At 34.8% G+C, this 24,573-nt stretch overlaps 1 protein-coding gene across 4 annotated transcripts in view; it reads left to right on the forward strand.

The window, feature by feature from the left end:
• Positions 1 to 24,573, forward strand: part of LOC131665082 (importin subunit beta-1) — a 534,754-nt gene that overhangs the window by 148,958 nt on the left and 361,223 nt on the right. For all 4 annotated transcript variants that reach the window (XM_058936708.1, XM_058936715.1, XM_058936699.1 and 1 more), the window contains one exon: positions 8,125 to 8,183. Coding sequence is in view for 2 of the 4 variants with exons in the window: in XM_058936699.1 (XP_058792682.1) it covers positions 8,125 to 8,183 (59 nt within the window). In the remaining 2 variants the exon portion in view is untranslated. The remainder of the gene's footprint in view (positions 1 to 8,124; positions 8,184 to 24,573) is intronic.

Consider the following 24,573-nt stretch of genomic DNA (forward strand, 5'->3'; position numbering starts at 1 on the left):
AAGTGGTATAAACTCTTCCAAGAAGGCCGAGAAGACACCGACGACGAACCTCGTTCTGGACGCCCCAGCACATCAACAACTGATGAGAATGTTGAAGAAGTGAAGAAAATAGTGTTGGGAAATCGTCGAATTACCATTAGAGAAATTGCTGATGATATTGGCATCTCATTTGGTTCGTGCCAATCAATTTTGACGAGAGTTTTAGACATGAGACGTGTGTCAGCGAAGTTTGTTCCGAAATTGCTCAATTTCGACCAAAAGAAACGTCGCATGAGCATCGCCCAAGAGCTACTGAATGGCGTCAACGATGATCCAGATTTACTGAACAGGGTTATAACAGGTGACGAAACATGGGTATACGGTTATGACGTCGAGACTAAGACTCAATCGTCCCAGTGGAGGCATTCTGGATCACCAAGACCAAAAAAAGCACGCCAAGTTCGATCAAATGTAAAGGTTTTGCTTACAGTTTTCTTTGACTGCAGGGGCGTGGTGCATCATAAGTTCTTGCCACAGGGTAGAACAGTAAATAAGGAATATTACCTGCAAGTTATGCGCAATTTGCGCGAAGCAATCCGCCAGAAACGTCCGAATTTGTGGAAAAATAAAAATTGGCTTTTGCACCATGATAACGCCCCTGCTCACACATCGTTGCTTGTGCGCGAATTTTTGGTTAAAACCAACACAGTAACGATGCCACAGGCACCGTATTCCCCATATCTGGCCCCCTGTGACTTCTTCTTGTTCCCAAAACTGAAGAGGCCCATGAAAGGACGGCGTTTTGCCACGATTGAGGAGATAAAGACGGCATCGAAGGATGAACTAAACAAGATCACAAAAAATGATTTTTTGAAATGCTTTGAGGATTGGAAAAAGCGTTGGCACAAGTGCATTATATCCGAGGGGGATTACTTTGAAAGAGATAAAATAAAAATTGATGAATAAATAAATATTTTTTGAGAAAAATAAAAATTCACCTTACTTTTTGATCACACCTCGTAGATGCACATAATACGATAGATAGAAACATTATTTTATCATTTTATTAACGTCAAATTAACGTTTCAAAACAATTGACTAGTAAAATGCATTTTTTCTTGAAAAACGCTAAAAAACTATTGTTTAAACTGTTTTTTTTAGCAACAATCTGACTTTGGATTCGAAAACATCGGATCTGAATACATAAGAAATAGATTCTTTGCAATAATATTAGATTACATTTTCGATATCAAGTATTAGCGAAATAGCGATTAATTTTGGTTAAGTTGAACACAAAGTTGTAATAAAAATTTAATTTCACGGAAATAATTTTGAATGCTTATTTTAGACTGGTGTAAAAAGATAAAAACAAAAAATCTGTTTACTTTCAAAGTTGACTATCGTGTACTTATTTTATATTAAAATTATTATTCGTGAACTAATGTGAAAATGCAGACAAAGCATTTCGAAACCTGATATTTGATGGAGAATAAGATTAATAATCATCGATTCTGTAAACTTTCTAGGCAATATTTCCAGTGATTTTTTAGCACACCATGTCTCTGTACAATATTCTTATTGATTTTATCGCGGTCTTATTTTAATAACCTTCATTTGACCTGTAAAAATTACCTTGGCCTTAAACTTTAATACGTATTTAAACGTAAAATTTTCTCTTTCGATTACCGGTATTAAAAAGGCGTTTTTCCAGTGAAACAAAAGTTAACCTTGAAATAACCTTAAAAATGAGGTTCGATGAGGTTCAAGGGCAAAGGAAAAGCCATTATTGAATTCCTCGTCGAAAATCAGTAATAGACGAACCTTTAGAATTTGTTACACAAGTAATCTTACATGATTTTCAGGGAGTTACCAGGTTGTACATTTTTTATCTTAATTTGACCTGTAGAGTTTACCTTGAGCTTGAGCCTTTTAATAAATATTTGAACGTAAAACTTTCGGTTTTTTTTTTTTTTTTTTTTATTGCTGGAGTTAAAAAGGGGGTTTTCATTGGAAAAAAACGTTGATTTGAAATCACCTTGAAGGTCATTGCCGATAGTGATACTTGCTGGTGCAACATAAGTTGGGATGCTTTGAGCGCCATCTCTTGTATTTTTTAAGTACTTATTGATCCACCCTCGTACAAGATTTTTGATCAAGGACCTATCAGTCACTTATTTTAGTTATTTAGATGTAAAAATCAAAATAAAATGTAGTATAGAATACAGTGTAGAGATTTTTTTCAGTCAGTGATAAATATTATAAGATAAACATTTATACAGAAGTGTAGACTAAACTTTACATTTCAATTCAGTAATGCAGTCAGATTAATCAACATTAACTGTGACTAATGAATGCCAATTGAGTCAGAGAGAGATTAAGAGGAAGAAAAAGATGGAGAACGAAAGAGAGAGAGAGAGAGAGAGAGAGGGAGAGAGAGAGAGAGAGAGAGAGAGAGAGAGAGAGAGAGAGAGAGAGAGAGAGAATATGTAATGAGACTTTAATAGTTTGTCATGAGTTATGTAATAAAATTTTTCTCTCTTGCATTAAATCCTTTAGAATGGTTATTTTATTTGAAACTTTAATAACAACGTTTAGTAAATGATCGTCCTTATTATGGCTGTAATATTGAACATAGAAATTTTCTTAAAGTTTACAGAGTTTCTCAAAGTTTACAATATGTCATATGTACTACTTTTAAAAATAAAACGAGCAAAAATATATCGAAATTTTTTGGTAATTTCTGGCAGGCTATATTTGACATATTCTAGGTTATAATGATCAGCTTTTCAGAGGTAGATTTCGAATTTTCTTGAAACTTAGTCTAAATAATGTCTATATGGTAGTTTACTGTAACGGTCGAGTCTGATTTGTCCCTTTTTTCCCCTCTGCAAAATAGCAACCCGTCGTGCACGTGACAATCAAAGAAAAGCAGTAATTGAGCGAAGGCGCTTTTCTCACACATATGCAAATGTGTTAGGGCAAGTCTGCGAAAACATTACCATATAAGGAGCGTGACGTCACGACCGTGGGAAATATATTGTTTACAATGCAAAATAAATAATTATAAAGTTTTTCGAATTAACAAAAGCAATTTTTTAGTCAATTTTGATGCGCTGATCCTGAATTTCATATCGTTATAAGTCTTAAGTCGGTATTTATTAGTTTAATTTAATCTACAAGTTAATATTGTTAGTTATTCTGCAATAAATAATCATATTGTTAATTCGACTATGCGATCACGTCCGCGACATATTGAAACAGAGAAGCAAGAATTTGACACTTTGGTAACTAATTATTCACTAAGTTATTAATAAATAAAAAATTTATAATTTTTTTAAACAATTAAAATTGCATTATTAGATAGCGAGTCAATCGTACATATCTGTAAAATTAATGATTATGAATGTCACTAATTTGCTGATTTTTAAATGGCTAAAAAAGAAATTTGCAAATTCGTTTTTTAATTATTATTCGAAATTAGATTGCTATATTAATCGTTTTTAATTTGAATAACGTTCTGCTAATTACAAGCGATTTTTTTATGTAAAAATTTTCCGTAAATTTATTGTAAAATTGGCGTAATTTGATTATTGAATTGTATTACTTATAACTCTAAAAGGCGATTTTTCCTCGAGAAGCGATTTATGTTAAAAAATTCGTTATTTCATATTTAATTTTTTAAATCATAAAATTGCAATTTCGATCGAGCCATTTTGCAACAAAATATACGCAAAGTTTGTATCAATTTCAAAAATATCGTTGTAGGGGCTACCAAGCGTAGAAAGGAGCCCATTTCGCAAGTATAAATTCGCTCATCTCTGCGGCAAGAGGATTCACTATCCTACCTTGCTTAGCAGCTCGAGCACTGTTAGAGAAATAAAGCCTCAACAATTTCCTGAGATAAATTTCTTATTCAGTGGTTAGCCTGCTAAACTCCTATCCTACAGATATCTAAGTGCTCAACTCATGAGACTATCTCTCTCATGAGAAAAAAGCAGCCTTAGATATCTTCCTACCTAAAATACATTTGCTGTTGAGAAATTAAGTTGAGTAGTGGTTGCGGCGCTGTCGGGCCTCTCCCCGATAGATGCGATCACTCTCAATTGCATTTCAAGATAATTCATCGAGTTAGAAAGCCTTGTGGTTTGCTACTCGAAAGATTTTAATATATTATTTAGGTTACACGCGTGTCAACTTCTTGCTTTTCTCCGAGACGCGATTGCGAATTCAATACAAAGAGTCCGAACTATTGTTTTGATAACGCGAGATAGACTCAAATGTTACAGTACACTCGTCGCATTGTTTTCAACCGTTATTTTGTCTCATCGAATCGGTGTCTTTGAGTGGTTTTTTTAGTTTTGGAAACAGCCAAAAGTCACAAAAGGCTATGTCAGGACTGTATGGAGGTTATCGAAGCCATGCGATATTGTGTTTGCTCAAAAACTGCTGCACAACATTGGATGAATGCGCTGGCGCATTATCGTGATGGAGAAGCCAGTCACCACTTTTCCAAAAGTGCGGCCGTTTTCTTCTTACTGCATCACGCAAACGTTTCACAATTTGAACGTAGTATTCTTTATTGATTGTCTGACCTGTTGGTGCATATTGGTGATGTACAACACCTTCACAATCGAAAAAAACAATCAACATTGACTTAACATTGCTCCGACTTTGACGTTCTTTTTTTGGTCTTGGCAATTCAGAATGCTTCCACTGTGAAGATTGTTGTTTTATTTCAGGATCATAACCATAAACCCATGATTCATCACCTGTAATAACTTTTCGAAGCACATTATCATCATTAATGACCATTTCCAGATTCTCTAGAGCGATTTCTAAGCGAATGTTCTTCTGCTCTGCTGTGAGCAATTTTGGGATGAATTTCACACACGCGTTTCATTCCTAAATTTTCGGTTAAAATTTCTGAAATGATAGTTTTTGGTATCCCAAGGTCTTTTTCTAGTTCTCGCACAGTCATACCACGATCTTGTTCGATTGCAAGTCGCATCCGCTCAATATTATCTGCGGTTTTTGTCGTCGAAGGTCGGCCGGAACGAGAATCACTATCGACAGAAGTGCGACCATCCTTGGACCATTTATACCATTCTTTTATTCATGTTTTGCTCATACACTCGCTTCCGAAAGCCTTTTGCATCATTTGAATAGTTTCCGAACTCGTTTTTCCGAGTTGAAAGCAAAATTTGATGCAAATTCGTTGATCTTGTTTTTCAGTAATTTTTGATAATATCAAAATCCGACGAACGCGAAAACGGCACTGTAAACAAAGACACGCTGCATTTGAACTATACGTCCGGCAGGGATCAGTAAGTAACCAATATATTCGTGAGGCTTTACTGTTGATGTTTCTGTCCGGTAGAGGTCGCTCGAACACTATGGCGCGAAGATATAAACATAGGCCCGATACTTTCCGGACAAACCTCGTATATACCATGCGGCTTGTTTGCGTTACTTATTGTCATTATGGTCTAAACATAAGCACTTGGAATATGAACTCGTGTTGATATAGTCATGTAATCTACAATTCTGGTAACCAATAACTAATCTATTTTAATGTTTTTTTATATGTTTATTTTTAATAGTGTTACTTTCATTATTGTATTAATTGTTTTTTCTCTGACCTTTGAAGAAATATTAATTATTTTGCATTTATCATTAATATTGTATAACGAGCGGCCAGACCCTCGTTATGTCTCTCTCTCCCCGTACATAATTATAATTATTCCTATATATATAATTATCTTATAATTATCTCACTTGTATGGCAGCTAAAGGTAAGTCAGAGAGAGCGCTAATAGAGGGCGATCTAGGGAGAGAGAATTCGGGAGGCCGGCGCGACGCGCGCGAGTAAGAGAGTGGGGCAGGACAAAGCCCCACGATAAGGACTCTCTCTTGTACCGGCGACTTCGAAGCACGTGGACGTGTGACGAGCGGCTATACACGTGCTTTTGATCTTTTGCTGTCCGACTTTTCGCGACCAACTTTTGTGACTGACATTTCGGTTGCCTGCGAATACGCGAGTGTCCACTCGATGTAAGGTTTCGGTGCCGAGATTGCCCCTAGTGCCTTTGGTGGGCTAGTTCCTGCGACCACGCGTGCGAGCCTTTAAGGCCGCCCGCCTCTTGACTGCACCCGAGCTGCACACTGCGCGTCATCGCGAGCCACGTGCGAGGCTGAGGATATCTCCTGCAGGGCTAACGCCGAGACATTATTGTAAGTACCATCTCGAATACGTGCCTCTCTCGCTAGCTTTTCACCGCTCTCTCTCCCGCTTACGCTGCGTATTAATTTTGTATTATTCTCCGTAGTAAACTCGATGTTATTCGTATATCTGTTTTCTTCTTTTGCGCTTCCTTTTTATCTATCGTAAGCAATCCCGTTCCATCCGGCTTTCGCGCCTGAATTTCGTGATCGCTCCAAAGTGCCCATAGCACTACACGACGCTCTCCGCGGGCCAAGGTAACAGACGCTGCACCACGACGTCCCTGTTGCTGCTGGGTTAGGCTTTGCGCAGCCTATTACGAGGCCTACACCGAGCTGTTTTAATCCCCTCGTAATTTATATAACGAGTGACCCGTGCTGGGTCAAAACCCCGTTATAATTGTTACAATTTTTCTGATTTATATCTAAGTTAATATCTTTACATTCGTTAGGATAGATTTATCTATTTCTGTTATTTTTACATATGAATTTTTTCTTGGTAATTTTTATATTTTGTAATTAGTTGTTAATTTTTTGCTCAATGTTTTTTCTATTGACTTTACACTCTATTCATTCATATAATTTATTATTATAGTATTTTTATTTGTGCTCTTAATTTTTTTGCTTCTATGATTTTATCTTTAATTAAGTAATGAGTTATGATATTTACTAAGTTTATTGTTGTTTTGCTTTAATATTTGTTTATTACAATAAGTTTAGTTATTTTCTTTTTATTACCTTAATCTTTGTAGTTATTTCAGTATAAGTACGAGTTTGTTTGTTTGTACTTCTATTTTGTCTTTCTACTGTTAATAAATTCATTCAAAATTTTGTTTTTTTCTTGTTTTTTTTATATTTCTCATTTATAGATTATTCTATTGCGCAATAAACTTTTGAGCTTTTTCATTAAGTGTAACTGAATGCATTATATAGTAGCTTTAAAATTAGTGCAATACTTGTATAATCTTGGTAAATTACAAATGTATTATTGAGAAACGAAGTAAGAATCCCAGTATTGCACTTCTCTATAAATTCATTTGCATGATAAAAATTTGTAAACATTACGCAGACCACAGCATCAACTTTTGTATGACACTTGTAATATTTTGTCAGGGAAATCCTGGGCGGCTCTTTACTTGCTGACGCCATGATGACGACTTATGAGTATATTCTTAATTTGAATTTCAGTGCAGCTCTTTAAAAGATGAATTAATAATTAATCTGAATATGTTTTAATTCAGTCTGAGTAATAAGAGAGTTATTTAAAATATTATATGTTAAATTTTTCATTAACCTGTATTTTTAAATAAAAATAAGACATTAGCCATTAAATTCTTTTTTTTACAAAAATATAGCTTGATAATGGGATAGTTAAATCGCATAAGAATATTAATGTATCATTTCTCGACATTTTTTCATCTACAGTATTAATGAAACAATTAATAACCTAAGAAACATTCTTTTGTAACTGTGATTATTTCATTGATTGAATTTTCTATATAATTTCTTTATCATGAAGTAAATAATGATTAGAATAAATTATGTTTTTGTGGTTTTATAAACTGCAAATAATTGATACAGATATTTAGTGCTTACACTAAATATTTTCTACATAATTTAGATGGTTAATATACTAAGCAAATATTGAAGAACATTGAACATAATTAGTTGAATTAAAACTGTAATTAAGTAAAAGCTATCAATAAAATGCACCTTATCAAATAATGCATCGAAAGTTATGTAGGATTAAGTCATATTTTTTATTGCATTTCGTTTGCAATCAAATTACCGTAATTAAATTTTCTTAAAGTTTTAATATATCTTTTAAGTTTTTTAGTACCATAATATCAAAGTAACAATGTTATATTCATTTATTGATCATGTGATCATGAACTATTACTAAATCAATGTATTTTTATGTTTTAGATAAAAATGAACTGGAAGCTGCTCAAAATTTTTTAGAACAAGCAGCTCAAACCAATTTAGTAAGTATGATTCTAATTCACATTAATGTGATAGGAAAAAATTCCTTCATTTGCTAATTATACAATCGATAAAAATAAATATATTTAACCTTGTAACGAATGACTGTTAATTAACTTAAACGCGTTTTCACTAAAACCGTGAGAGGAATTAGCGAACAAAAAAAAGATAGACGTTAACCGTGAGGTAATCAGAAAAAGGGGGTCACGCGGCATAGAAAGTTACTGGATAATTCTTTGCTATTTCGATCATTTGAGATCAAAGTGACTAATTTCTTTCAAACTTGTTACACTTATTACCTATATAAAGATCAATATGTGTGAACAGTTTTAGATCAAAATGTTCATTACGGCCCGAATTATCAAAAGCTGAAAAAAAAATCAGAAATTTTTTATTTGAACTTCAATACCTTGGAAATCATTAAAGTTATCACGATATACGAGGGTGGCCCGATAAGTACTTAGCCTACAAAAGAATAACGAAAATTTTGGAAAAGTAGCGTTTTATTTTTCAACATAGTCAACTTTTAGTTCGATACATTTGGCCCAACGATGCTCCAACTTCTTTAACCCGTCTGAAAAATATGTTTCCTCGAGGTCTGAAAAGTAGGCTTCCGTGGCAGCAATTACCACCTCATTCGACTCAAATTTCTACCCGGCGAGTGACTTTTTTAGGTTTGGAAACAAAAAGAAGTCGCACGGTGCTAAATCTGGAGAATACGGTGGATGGGGCAGCAGTTCGTAGTCTAATTCGACCAATTTGGCCATGGCGATAGGTGTGAGCCGGTGCGTTGTCATGGTTTAAGAGCACTTTTTCTTCGCCAAATGGGGCCGTTTTTTCTGCAATTCGATGTCGAATCGGCCCAATAATTTGGCATAGTACAGCCCTGTGACCGTTTTGCCCCTCTCCAGATAGTCGATGTAGATCACACCTTATGAATCCCAGAAAACGGTGGCCATCACCTTTCCGGCCGATGGGGCAGTCTTCGCCTTCTTCGGAGCACTTTCACCGGGTAAAGTCCACTGTTCCTTGGTCTCTGGTGTATACCAGTGGATCCATGTTTCGTCGACTGTCACGAAACGACGCAGAAACTCCTTCGGATTGCGCTTAAACAGCGTCAGACATTGCTCTGAAGTTGTCTCACGGTTGCGCTTGTTGTCCGGAGTGAGCAAACGTGGCACCCATCGCGCCGACAGCCTTCTCATGCCCAAAATTTCATGCAGAACATGACCCACGCGGTCATTTGAGATGCCTACGATCTTAGCTATCTCGCGCACCTTCAATCGTCGATCTGCCAATACGAGATCGTGAATTTTTGTCACGTTATCCTCCGTGGTAGCCATTTTCGGAACACCTGGACGTGGTTCTTCAAAAATCGTCGTGCGACCGCGTTGAAACTCGTTAAACCAATTTTTGACGGTCGCCATCGAAGGAGAAGAGTCACCGTACACAGCATCCAAGCGCTTTTTGATTTCGCTGCGCCATTTCTCTTCCAAAAACAAGAATCGAATCACCGACCGATACTGCTTTTCTTCCATTATTTAAAAATCAACGGTCACACTTGCTTTCACACGCTCTCAAAAATAAACTACAACTCCGATCCAGCTGAAATCTTCGACAGTAACAATCGACAAGGTTGTACTACGTGATAGAATATTTCTTTTGCGAGAGTGGCGCCATCGGGTGGTGAGGCTAAGTACTTATCGGACCACCCTCTTATTAAAGTAAAATTACCATAAGACTTGTACGTTAATAATATAACTAGTAAAAGATCCAGTTATTTATTTATCACAAAATTATTGATAATTTTTTGAAAAAATTTGCTTTAACTAAATAAGTCCGAAGTTTTTTTAAAAACCCTAGCACCTTTGGTTTCTTTGTCCTTTTTTACATAAAAATCCGTTACATACAAATATCTATAGTTCAAGTTATCGCAATGAGCATTGAAAAAAAGTGCGATGGAATGCAATGTTGGTGCACTGAACTACACTAACCTTTTTCGTCAGCGTAGGTATTATTTTTATCATGTAAATACAATGCATGGGTTATGAGCTGATAAATTTTATTTGTAGTCTACATATAAAAATTAGTTGATTTTCTAAAGAAACAAATGAATATATTTTACAATTTACCTTCAACAACGCACTTACTCTTCTCGTTTAGTTAGGGTTGAGACCGATGCATATTTACATAATGGCCACAATAAAAGTATTTTTAATTTATAAAATTTTACGAAATTTGATAAATTTTATGGAATAATAGGAATTTGATAGTATGAAATAGTATAGTATTCAATAGCGTGGAAGCAATAAAGTTAGCAAACATGCTGTAAATCAAATAAATTAATAACAAAAATATAACCTCAGATAATGAGAAAAGTCGACTCTTATTACTTATACTTATTGATGTGTTGGATAAAGTCCATCAGTTGAATTTATTATTTTTCATTTTTTTTTTGTTCAGCTGGCTCTAAAACTCCCTTTATTAGTAATTGCGCCTTAGCTTACTTATTTTTAATGTTGTGGATTTTTCTTCGAGGGATTGGCGGAATATACTATTTAGTATAAAATACTATAAACGGTAATTATAAAATGAGAATACGTGGAACTGCCGGTTGCACTTATGTGGTTAGATATTTATTTTTGAAAAAACAAAATGACAGAAAGTATTTCAGATAATGATCATTGGATTTTTTAACGACAATGGGTCGAAGAATAACAAAACAATATAAAGCTTTACAAAATCTTTGAGATCACTCGAACTCCGAAAAAAGAATTTTTCGCTCTTTTCGAATACCGCACAACTGTGTATCCTTTCCGTCTTGACCACGAGAACTACAATTGCACAACCGTGGCAATAATGCATATGATTAACACATGAAAACTCAGGTTGACGGTATCCGCAGAACATGCACTCGCTGCGAATTTAAGGGTAATGAAAGAGAAAGAAAAACCAAGCTCACAATGCCGTTATTGCCGTGGTCGCTCCTTATGCTGTTGTCGATGCTGATATTGTTATTGATGTTTAAAAATAAGAATTCTTATTTGGAAAAAAAGTTGAACTTGAAATACCTTGACTATAATCTCTAACAAGGAAGGTACACCAAGTGTAAATAACCAATTTCGATGAAACTTTTATATGTGATTGAGGACTGAAAAATAGTCGACACGTATGTTTTTATGTGCTAATACGTGGTATAAAGGGGTGAAAACTACCCCTAAGGTTCACCCCCGAAAACCGTTTTTTGATATATCTCTTCTTCTGAATGAGATATTCTCTTGGAATCAATTGTATATTCATTGTTACTCAATAACAGTGTCATGTAGCGTACCAAAGCTCCAGAGGGTTGCAATCCTTACTTTTTATAAGGATGAAAGTGATTTTTTTACCTAAAGTTTTGTCTGCCAATATTGTGAATTTAATTTAATCCTCTTCTAACTTTTTTTATTTAGAAGGGCATTAATAATGAAGGTTGACGTGTTTTTTATTTTTTTCTAATTTTAGGTTAAACTACCCTTAAATTAATTTTTTTATTTTCATTGAAACTAAGCGCTTTGAGTTAACTGTATAAATGAAATTGATGTAACTAACATTGAATCTGTTCAATATACTCTGCACGACTAACAAAAAGCCAGAAGTATTTATTCGTGTGGCGAAGAAACCATTTAAGGGGTGGAAGCTACTCATCACCCCCAAGAACCGTTCTTTCAGTATATATCTCCTTTTCTATAAGACATTTTTTCTTTGAACAAACTGAGAATTATTTGTTATCATGTCACAATGTTATAAGTTATACCACGGATCCAGGGGGTTGCACCTCTAATTTTTCACAAGGATGAAAGTATTTTTTTTAATTTTATTCTTGCAATCAAAATGAAACTTCTTTTATTCGGAAGGACATTGAAAACTACAGGTAATGTATTTCGAATTTTCTTTTTAAATTATATATAAGAGGATAAGCCCTTCTTCAGTTAAATATATAGTTTCCTTTTAACAAATAGCTATGATAACTGCTTTAAATGAAATTTCATTCTAAAGAAGGTCTAAAATAATGAGAAATGTGTAACGGAGAATTAGCGACCGTTCCCGTCTGGGTTGCTTGCGGCCGTCCGCACAAATTATTTATTCCGGGATTCGGGCAGCAAAAGACGTTCTGACGACTGAATAACGCGTCGAGCATAAACACGTTAAGCGCACAGATTCGAAATCGGGGTGAGGAGTGATACAGCGGCGAATAAACACAACAGCGGATTAACACACAAATCCTTTAATCGTCAACAATAGGTTACAATACGGCTATCTCGCGCTTATATCCTACGAGCGACACAATAACAAACGCGAACGCGAAGGTGAATCGGTGGCTGGTCAGCCTGCCGATTCCCTTATTAGAACTAAATGTTACAATAAATGCCCGAAAAACACTTTTCGCCATTAACCCTTTGCGGCACAGTGGGAACACGTATTCCCACCTTTTTTCATAGCATTTTTTGCAAATTTAGAATAGTTTTTGATGAATTTACCCTGAGTTTTTTGTTGTTTTACGATTATAGGATGATATACAATTGAAATTTACGTCAATTCGTGCCACAACTTTTATTAATTTGTTAATATTGTTCAACAAAGACGAAAAAACAGCCCTATTTATAAACAAAATTCATTATTTAAGAAACTTTCAGTTATAATTTTACAAAAATTTATACAAAGGAGTTTTTGGGATCGCTAATATCGATTCTGAATCCAGAATTTCGAAATTCAAAATGGTTAATCCAAGATCAGATTGATTTTTTTTTTGTATTTTTGTTTTTTTTCACTTTTATATTTTTATCTTTTCACCTTCAATTGTCGCTTTCTTCCTTTTTTAGTTGGAATTTTGTGAGAAACCAATCGATCCACTAAAAGTAGTCTGAACTTCTTCAATGTTATATGATTATCAGCGTTTATTTTTGAAAATATGATGAATGAATTTGTAATAGTTAGATCAATGAAATGCCAGAATAATCTCTGCCACCACTTTTTGGACTTTTGATCTATTTTATATGTAGATAACAAATGATCAGCGTTATCAACAAATCCCATGTATTTGTTGTAATCAGAGCACATGACTGGACAATCTACCTGCACTCGTGTGCCATCTTTCTGTGTTCGATTTACTGTTGTCACTTCGGATGGATCATGGTAATTTGACAGGAAACAAACACCTTTCTTATCTATCCATTTTATCCAAGTAATACCAGTATCAGACGTTCGAAAATCGTATTGTCCATGTTTCATTTGTTTGTCAAGCATTACAGATTTAGGTAACCCAGTACGATTGGAACGTACAGTTCCGCAAGCAAATATTTTGTCTTCTTTCAGCGAAATTCATAGATCGACACCAGTGAAGAAATTGTCAAAGTACACATGGTGATCTTTACCAACAAGTTCACGCGTCAAATCTTTGACAACTCGTGCTCCTAACTGTTTCTCAGAACTTTCGGTTTTGCCAGTATAAACTTGAAATTCACATACGTAACTGGACTCATCCGCACGAACCCAACATTTATATCCTCGTTTTATTGGTTTTCCTGGCAAGTATTGCTTCAGGATACTTCGACCTTTGAATTTTATTATGGATTCATCGATAGATTGATATTTGCTTGGTTTCCAGCAAGTTTTGAATGTTTCTTGGAGTCTATCCAGCAATGGTCTCAATTTATACAATTTATCATAATTAGGCTCACCTTTTTTAGGTTCTGTGCTGTTGTCGGATATATGCAAATTACTTAATATGAATCCGAAACGAACAACCGGCATTAGCGAGCTTATATATGAATCCTTCAACTTTGGGTCACTCGACCAATAGTCGCGATAAGAAGGCAGTTTTCTTATTCCCATCCGAATATTAATTCCTAGAAAAATCAGTAACTCTTCTTTTTTAATCAATTGTTTTTCCTAAGTTTTCTCCTGTGTATATTTATTTGTTTGCTGAACTAGTAAATCCAGCATGTCGTCAGGAAAAAGACACAAAAAAATATCTAGTGGAGATTTTACGTTTTCGGGGATATTTGGTCCGAAATCAGCAGTGAATTGATCATCACCTCTATTTTTTCCTTTTTTCTTCCATACTTCATTGCCAGAGCGTTCTCCTTGATCTTCATCTGAATCGCTGTCACCTTCATTCTCTTCAAGCTGATTTTCGGTTTCTACATTTATATCATCCTCCTCATGGTCTGAATCAACAAGTCCATCTACTGACTCCGTGTCGCTAGGAATATCAGCGATTTCCATTTTGTATGAGATACGTTAATATTTGTAATTATAAAAAGACTCGACTACTTGATAAAAAAAATTTTTAATGCTACAGGATCGGTACAAGCTCTTACGAAAATTGCAACTCACAACAGATTTTAGTGTATTATACTACAATGATCCGTACGAATCTATTTTATCGCTCTAAAATTGTTTTTCCATCGGTCTCCAATAGATGACTTGAAATGTTCGATGTGCTATATAACTGAAAGAATTTTTAACACTCGCTATATTTTTACTCTTATGTATACGTATATAATTTCACGATTATTGAAGTCAAGTAAGTTTGGTAATGATTTATCCTCTGATTTACTGAATTGGCATTGGATCTAATGGAGTACCAGCATACAGAAATTACAACATTTGAACAGATGACGGTTTGTTACAGCCTCTATTGATGGAAGGAGTTGACTTTTAAAAATATGAAATTTCAGAACTTTCCGCAGAAAGAAAGGAAATTTTCGAAGAAATATGATAACCCATCCCGAAAACCTCTACATGCACATTTTCAGAAGAAATTCTGAAATATCAATATTTGCTGTCGTCTTGGATTCGTTATTACGAATTTCGGAAATTTGAGTTTAGATTCATAATTAGCGACCGCAAAAACCCTTGTATACCAACTTTCAATAAAATAAAAAATATACACCAAATTTTTGCCGCCATCTTGGATCCGCCATTTTAAAATTTCAAAATTCTGAGTTCAGAACCGTGATCAGCGATTCCAAAAACCCTTGTATACAAATTTTCAATGAACTAAAAAATATACATTGAATTTACGCCGCCATCTTGGATCCGTCATTTTGACCGCTATTTTGAATTTCGGAATTCTGAGTTCAGAATCGTGATCAGCGATCCCAAAAACCCTTTTATACCAACTTTCAATAAAATAAAATATATACACCAAATTCAAATGTAACATATAAGTTGTAAATAAATAAACTAACTAACTAACTATATACACCAAATTTTTGCCGCCATTTTGGATCCGCTATTTTGAATTTCGAAAATCTGAGTTCAGAATCGTGATCAGCGATTCCAAAAACCATTGTATACCAATTTATACGAAAACTGGTTTCTCTGAAAAATGTATGCCGCAAAGGGTTAAACTATCAACGGGTAGCCAGCAGGTCTGCCGTGCTATCACCCATAAGCTGGCGCCCAAACATGCAAGAGAGAGAGAGAGAAATAAGAGAAAAACACGGCACCGACCTTCACCTTCAGCCTCTCTGACGGCTAGAGCACTCCGCACTGTGACGTCACTGGTGTGCTCCCCGCTGACCGTCTCACTGGTGTTTGTTGTCGTAGCTGTTTGTCTTCTTGCTCGTCCTCTCGCTCGCTCCACAATACTGCTGCCTCAATCCGTTGTTTCGCTCGATGATTGCTGTTGTCTTTGCCTTCATCGCCTCTCCGTTGCTCGGTACTGCAGCACGTCAAAACTGTTCGCGCGTGCACCCGCACACCTCGCCGGTTACCCACACGTACCGGTGCCGAGTATCCTTCGGGACACGGCTGGGCGCGACCCAGCCTCACACTTAAATACTCGTCCGCGTACCGGGCGTGTCTTCGAAAACGAACATGCGTCGACGAGGTCGCGGGGCTAACTTCGGAAAACCCTTGCCTAACAGAGACTTTCCCGAATTTTCCGCGGCGATCCGCGATTCAGGCGCTCTCTCCCTCTCTCTCTCTCTTTCTCTTCTTTCTGCGCCATCTCCATCGCTCCAGTCGTCAGCTCAGCCCGTGTTCAGCACCTCGTAAACAAAAACCAAACATGAGTGTGTGTACCAGTCGCACACACTCTCAGCTTGGCGCGGCGCACGGACATTTGCGATAGCCAAACTGACGAAATCAGCCAAGCCGAGATTCTCCGTTACAAATGTATATCGTTATATGTCAATAGCACATTCAAAGCGCTAAAAACTACCATCAAATTCCACTTCTAAAATCAGATTTTGATAAGATTACTCCATTTCTATAGAATATTTTATAAACCTTTAGATACACAATACTTATACGATGATGCTTTTCTAAAAAATTTCTTCCATCAAAACAAAGCTTTATCGAATTGAAACAAGCCATAAAAATTAGTTATTCGTATCATTAAATATATTTAAAGATAGTAAAAATATGTTTTTGACCACTTAAATAGTTATTAATTTCTTTAAATTAAATATTAAAAAAGAAAGGTCTCATATAGTAGCCAACAATATTCTACATTCTTTAAATATTGTAATTGTAAAAAGCAGTAAAGTTAATAATAATTACGTTTACAATTATTTACGCGAATAATTAATTACTCCAACATTATTATGACCATAAGTTGCATTACATTAATATTATTATTAACATAAGTTTCATATTTGGAAGAAACGAGTTTTCTGGCATGAGTCACTGGAATGTTTTCAACTTGTTTAACTGCTAAAAATGAACAGGTTTCATCATCATGTGCTTACCACGTATATTTTTATTCAGTGCCAGTCAATCGAATGTTTTGTTGTGAGTCGATGCTATTCTGCGAAAGAAATTCTTGCGAAACGTTCAAAAAAAATATATACATATTTGTATTATTTCAAGTCTCAAAAATATTTCATTTTATCTCTAAATCGCACGTCCTCGTTCCCAATCAATTTTTGTGCTTGTAAAGCCCACCTTCTCAAGTCATATCATGAATTATAAATCCAGATTGAAGAGCCGTGTTAAAGTTTTCCAAGGTATCACCGCAAATCCTTTCAATTTATTCCCGGTACGTACCACCTTCGTTAATTTGTTGCGACCAGCGATGTAACACAGTTTCACAGTGATGTAACATCGGTTTCGTAAAACATACGAAGCCGATTTTGTACTGTTTTAAGAGACGAATTTCGCTTTCCTTTTCCGCTCCTCCAAAACTCCACAGCTTTTTTTTTGTATTCGAAACTCAATGGCTCACTTTGGCTCTTGCAATCGTCTGTCGGAAATTCAGGATCAACACGAAAAGTATGTAGATCAATATCCAAGACAATAATAACTAATTCCTTAAATTCTTCTTGGAAACCTAAAGGAGTTTCTACAATCGAATTGACGTTATTAATTGAGTCCATAAAATCTAATAATATTGACTGAAAAAGATCTTTAATTTCCACTTCCTTAACCCATTACGGCCTAGCAGGACGTTTTTCGGTTGCACTTTTGAACCACTGTAGTTTTAGTATAATCGGGGTCTCAGAAATATCGGAGTAGTCATTTTCGACGTAAAATTTGATGATCTTTCAGAATCTGACCTTCGCTTTTGCAAAAGATGAGTGGTTTAAAAGTTATAAACAAATTTATTAAAAAAAAACATGGTTTGAGAAAAAAAAATCTCTTTCATTTCGATTTTCAAAATGGAAATCATTGAAATACTTGCGTCATACGTACAAATATCGCGTTTTCGAACCCTAAACTAAAAGTTATGACGATTTAAATCGACTGAAAACTGTTTAAAACGCACAAAATGGCGGCCAGGCCAAAAAAAATGAAATAAAAAATTTCGGAATTTTTAACTCGAAAACGAAGAGCTTTAGGGAAAAAAGTTATAGAACAAAAAGTGCTTAGAAGATATCAAAGAACTCGTGTGAATTTTTTCAGAATTTTTTGATAGATTTTTAGATTTTTGGAAAATATGGGAAATCCGATTTTACAAAATCACCTCCGAAAATTCTGAAAAAATTCACACGAGTTTTTTGATATATTCTAAGCACTTTTTGTTCTATAACTTTTTTCCCTAAAGCTCTTCGTTTTCGAGTTAAAAATTCCGAAATTTTTTATTTCATTTTTTTGGGCCTGGCCGCCATTTTGTGCGTTTAAACGTTTTTCAGTCGATCTAAATCATCATAACTATTAGTTTAGGGTTCGAAAACGCGATATTTGTACGTATGACGCAAGTATTTCAATGATTTCCATTTTGAAAATCGAAATGAAAGCGATTTTTTTTTCTCAAACCATGTTTTTTTTTAATAAATTTGTTTATAACTTTTAAACCACTCATCTTTTGCAAAATCGAAGGTCAGATTCTGAAAGATCATCAAATTTTACGTCGAAAATGACTACTCCGATATTTCTGAGACCCCGATTATACTAAAAATACAGTGGTTCAAAAGTGCAACCGAAAAACGTCCTGCTAGGCCGTAATGGGTTAATATTGTAATTACTTTCTTCAATAGGTAGTTGTTGAAAATAAGCGAATAGCATATTTATCACGTTTAGAGGATTGATTTTCATTTTGAATGTTAAAATAAACATGAAATGCTGGTAAAAATAATTATAAATACAAGAAAAATCTTAAACTTATTTTATCTAGGCTCATAATTAGTCGATGTAATCCGGGAAAGTAAGGTCGAAAAATCTGTTAACTATCAAAACTTTCCCATAACTGATTTTTCATTTTTAAATGAAAATATATTGACCCAGCATCACTCTCCTAGATTGTCTAATAAGTTCCACTGGAGCTTGCGACGCAGCTTGCAAGCACAGCTCAGACCACCTAAAATTCAAGTGATTTATGCTCGTGTCATTTCTGGATGTGTTCTTACAAAAAAATCGTCGAGATGAAAATTGAAGCAAATCTTATGCTCTTAAAGGTGACGTAAATAGTTTTTTCAAAAAAAAATTTTCCGATCTTAAATTTTCCAAAAATTGAAAAAATTTTCGAAAATTATATTTTTGGCTGGTAATTATAAATAAAATATTAATATTGAAGTCAAAACATAGATAAACATAGACGGCAAACTTCTAAAAATTTACATTTTTTCAGATTTGGAAAATTAAAAATGGCGGCTGCGCAAATTGGAAACAAATTTTTTTTTTTTCAATGCCGTCAAAATTTATGAACATTAACCATATTGAGAAACCGTTTATTGCAATCGGTAGAGTGAAAGTTATATTTTTATAAATAACATAAACAAAATTTAAAAAATTTTTTTTACATAATTTTTTAAAACATTTACCGAAAATAAAAATTTTTCCATCTAGTTTTTTCTCATTTTGGCGTTGAAAAATTTGTTTAAAATGTCTTTTCCAGATATTAATTTGTTTGTCTTCGAAAGACGAGTATTTTGGAAAAAAATTTTTTTAGTTGCGACTTTTACAAGCTGAGATAAACAAATTCAAAGTTGTTTAGATACTGTGATAATATCGATTGAAATTTTCAAGTTTTGATCACTTGGCTAGGTTGTCGAATACTCAACGTAAACACAATTTTTAATTTTTCTCCACTCAATGGGTCCATTCAAAAGAGAACAGTAATCCTATAGCTCGCCCGGCCAAACGGTGCGCCGGCAGCTGCTTGGCGTTGTGTCCTTTTACGTCGACACAAGAAATTATGTGTATAAGCACTGGCTTGATCGCAGATAAGGAACAAGTGAATTGCCACATTGCAATTGAAATAGGCTCCGAATTAATGAAAGAAACATACGGCAACAATTGGAAAGATATTAAATTACAACAGAAAAATTGAGTCGTGACTTTGCAAGGCTACAACACTGACAAGAAGAAAGATGAGCTTGCGATAGATCCTGCTTTACTATTCCAAAGAATTTGCGTGTGGAAATGAAACGACGAAGATATGCAAAAGTATTTAGAACACGAGTTGGCCCCATACCCACTGTCGATTTTTGATGAAACTGGTATGCGTAAAAACAAGAAATCAGATTTTTATGATTGTTTTACGCCAGAAGTCAAACCTCCGACATTCAATGATTCAATATTTATTATAGATGGTGGTTTTTTTGTTACATCGAGTGGTTTGGAATAGGAATTCGACGTATGGAAAAGTAGGTGATCAGTACGTTAATTATATCCAGAAAAATTATGCTAAAAATGGTAATACTTGCATGATATATTTTGATGGTTATCCTGAAAGTGTAAATGTCCGGGGAACAAAAAATGTACAACGAATCCGGCGAAAAAAAAAGTGTACATCACCTGCATATGCTGTTACTGATGATAGTCCAACAACCATTATAGATCAACCAACGCAACTTTTTAAGCAATGATACGAATAAGAACAATTTTATTCAGTTATTGAAAAGAAAACTTGCCAATACTGGATTTTTGGTAAACCAAGCAGAAGAAGATGTCGATGTAGAGCTTGTTCGGTCGGCTATAAACTATTCCAATAACTATCCATTTGCTTGCATCGTTGCTGAGGATGTAGACGTTATAGTTATATTAAGTCAGCTGGCTCATGAAAAAACTAATATTTACTTTCTACAACTAGGCAAAGGTAAAGACGCGAAAAAATTTTATCGATGCGACAGATTCAAATACCCAATGCTTCAAAATTACGTGTCACTATTACATGCCTTTATCGGCTGTGATACCACGTCTGCTTTTTATAATCAAGGTAAACTCAAATTCGTAGATCTTCTTAGGAACAACATGAAACTGCTCGATCAACTAAAAATATTTTACAACAGTACAGCAACGAAAGCTGAAGTCGAAAAAGCTGGCACAGAATTTATAAAATATGCATATGTGTCGAAACCAAATCACAATGAATCGTTAAACATGCTACGATTTACATGTATTTTAAAATCTTCAGCTAAAAAAACTTTTAATTTAGCAACTTTGCTACCAACGGAAGCTGCAATGAAATTTCATTCTTTTAGAGTGTTTTATCAACTTCGGTTGTGGGATAAGGATAAAACCATTATTGACAAAATGAAGCCTACCGAACTGGGGTTGGAAATTCATTGATAATTATGGCCTCGCACCAGAAATGACTGACGACGTACTTGTACCCGACGAATTATTGAAAATTCTTTCGTGTTCTTGTACCACAGGGTGCTCTACTTCCAGGTGTGGTTGTAAAAAAGTTGGCATACATTGCACGATATTATGTAAAAATTGCGAAGGCAAAAACTGTTGTAACATCGAAATTGTAAGTACGGTACTTGACAATGACAAGGATGATAATAAAACTCTGAGTGATGAGCCGAATTTTGATACGAGTCAATTACTCGATTGTGAACTTGCAATTGATAGTAGTAGTAATATCGATGAGGATTTGTTTGCTAATGATAATGAAGAGGAAAATTGTACAGAGCCACTTCCTCAGAGACCAAAAAAGGCGATAATTTGTAGAAAATAGATGTAAATTTATAAATAAATATTATTCTTAGTATCTACGTTTCGAATTATGTATAATATATATAATAAATGGATTAATAGATATAAATTATAAATATCATTGTACCATATTTCTAGCAATATGTAATGGTTTATAATAACCATACTATTAGCAAACCACAAATGCAAAATTTTTACAAAGAAAACCAAAATAAAAGCTTGAGCTTCGTTCAACTACGAACGAGCGCTGATCCCCCACCACAACGCCAAGCAGCTGACGCCGCACCGTTTGGCCGAGCGGGCTAGGATTACTATTCTCTTTTGAATGGACCAATTGACGGTAGCAAAATGAAAATTTGTATTTAAGTTGAGTTGGGATTCGAAAACCTAGCGAAGTGATCAAAATTTGAAAATTTCAATCGATATTATCACAGAATCTAACAGACTTTGAATTTGTTTATCTCAGCTTGTAAAACTCGCATCTAAAAAAATTTTTTTTCAAAATAATTGTCTTTCAAAGACACACATATTTATAATGTAAAAACGTATTTTAAACAAATTTTTCAACGCCAAAATGAGGAAAAACTAGATGGAAAAATTTTTATTTTCGGTAAATGTTTTAAAAAATTATGTAAAAAAAATTTTTTAAATTTTGTTTATGTTATTTATAAAATATATACCTTTCACTCTGCCGATTGCAACAAAACCGTTTCTCAATATCGTTAATGTTCATAAATTTAGACGCGATTGAAAAAAAAAAATTTGCTTCCAATTTGCGCAGCCGCCATTTTAAATTTTCCAAATCTGAAAAAATGTAAATTTTTCATCATTATTGACCATTTCCAGATTGTCCAGAGCGATTTCTAAGCGAATGTTCTTCTGCTCTGCTGTGAGTAATTTTGGGATGAATTTCGCACACACGCGTTTCATTCCTAAATTTTCGGTTAAAATTTCTGAAATGACAGTTTTTGGTATCCCAAGGTCTCTTTCTAGTTCTCGCACAGTCATACGACGATCTTGTTCGATTGCAAGTCGCACCCGCTCAATATTATCTGCGGTTTTTGTCGTCGAAGGTCGGCCCGAACGAGAATCACTATCGACAGAAGTGCGACCATCGTTGAACCGTTTATACCACTCTTTTATTCGTGTTTTGCTCATACATGCGCTTCCGAAGGCGTTTTGCATCATTTCAATAGTTTCCGAACTCATTTTTCCGAGTTGAAAGCAAAATTTGATGCAAACTCGTTGGTCTTGCTTTTCAGTCATTTTTGACAATATCAAAATCCGACGAACGCGAAAAAGGCACTGTAAACAAAGACACGCTGCGCATGAACTATACGTCCGGCAGGTGTCAGTAAATAAACAATAGATTCGTGAGGCTTTACTGTTGACGTTTCTGTCCGGTAGAAGTCGCTCGAACACTATGGCGCGAAGATATAAACGTACTACTGTGGGCAAAAAGTAAGGTGAATTTGTTTGTAAAATGAAAAATCTTTATTTATTCTTCTACATCAATGTCATCCCCTTCGAAGTAATCCCCTCCTGATAAAATACACTTATACCAACGTTTTTTCCAATCCTCGAAACATGCCAAATAGTCCCTTTCCGGTATAGCCATCAGCGCCTTCTTCGATTCAGCTCTTATCTCCTCAATCGACTCGAAACGCGTTCCCCGGAGTGGTCTCTTGAGTTTTGGGAATAGCCAGAAGTCACACGGAGCCAAATCAGGCGAATACGGTGGTTGCGGAACGATATGCGTCGAATTTTTGGCGAAATGGTCACGAAGAACGAGTGAACGAATTGAGCGTTTTCGGTACCAAACGAGATTTGACTTTTCGTAGGCCCAAATGGTCTTTCAAAATTGTTTTCACAGATCCTTCTGATATTCCGATCATATCAGTAAGGTCTCTAACAGTCAACCGACGATTTTCGAGCACTAATTCCTTCACTTTATTGACGTGTTGGTCATCTGTTGACGTCGATGGTCGTCCGGAGCGCTCCAAGTCATCAACACGTTCTCGACCCTCTTTGAAGTCTTTGTACCACTTATAAACATTTTTCTGCGACATGGTAGAATCACCAAAGGCCTTCCGCAACATCCTCAACGTTTCCGCAGCCGAAATTTCATTCCGCAAACAAAATTTGATGGCACTTCTTTGCTCAATTAAATCAGACATTGTAAAAATCGAAACATGCACTCTTGGTCGTTTGGTAAACACAAGCGTAAATATATTACTGATGATGACATTGACATGAAATTTGTCCCAGATGTCATTTGCAGTCCTACCAACTCAAGAAAAAAAGAACTAGCCCGAAATGTTAAGCCCGCGAAGTTTAAATTGAAAATTCACCTTACTTTTTGCCCACAGTAGTAGGCCTGATACTTTCCGGACAGACCTCGTATTCGAATGCAAAATCCATATGTAGCATTTTCGCATAACTATAATATTTTTCACATGACTGGAATATATGACCTAAAACTTACGTGCGTTACTACTCTTGAAATTTTTTTGAGAATTGAAATAATACAAATATGTATATATTTTTTTTGAACGTTTCGCAAGAATTTCTTTCGCAGAATAGCATCGACTCACAACAAAACATTCGATTGACTGGCACTGAATAAAAATATACGTGGTAAGCACATGATGATGAAACCTGTTCATTTTTAGCAGTTAAACAAGTTGAAAACATTCCAGTGACTCATGCCAGAAAACTCGTTTCTTCCAAATATGAAACTTATGTTAATAATAATATTAATGTAATGCAACTTATGGTCATAATAATGTTGGAGTAATTAATTATTCGCGTAAATAATTGTAAACGTAATTATTATTAACTTTACTGCTTTTTACAATTACAATATTTAAAGAATGTAGAATATTGTTGGCTACTATATGAGACCTTTCTTTTTTAATATTTAATTTAAAGAAATTAATAACTATTTAAGTGGTCAAAAACATATTTTTACTATCTTTAAATATATTTAATGATACGAATAACTAATTTTTATGGCTT

The sequence above is a fragment of the Phymastichus coffea genome, unplaced genomic scaffold, assembly GCF_024137745.1.
Source record: "Phymastichus coffea isolate CEN01 unplaced genomic scaffold, Cenicafe_Pcof_1.1 PCOF00003, whole genome shotgun sequence".
NCBI classification, from domain to species: domain Eukaryota; kingdom Metazoa; phylum Arthropoda; class Insecta; order Hymenoptera; family Eulophidae; genus Phymastichus; species Phymastichus coffea.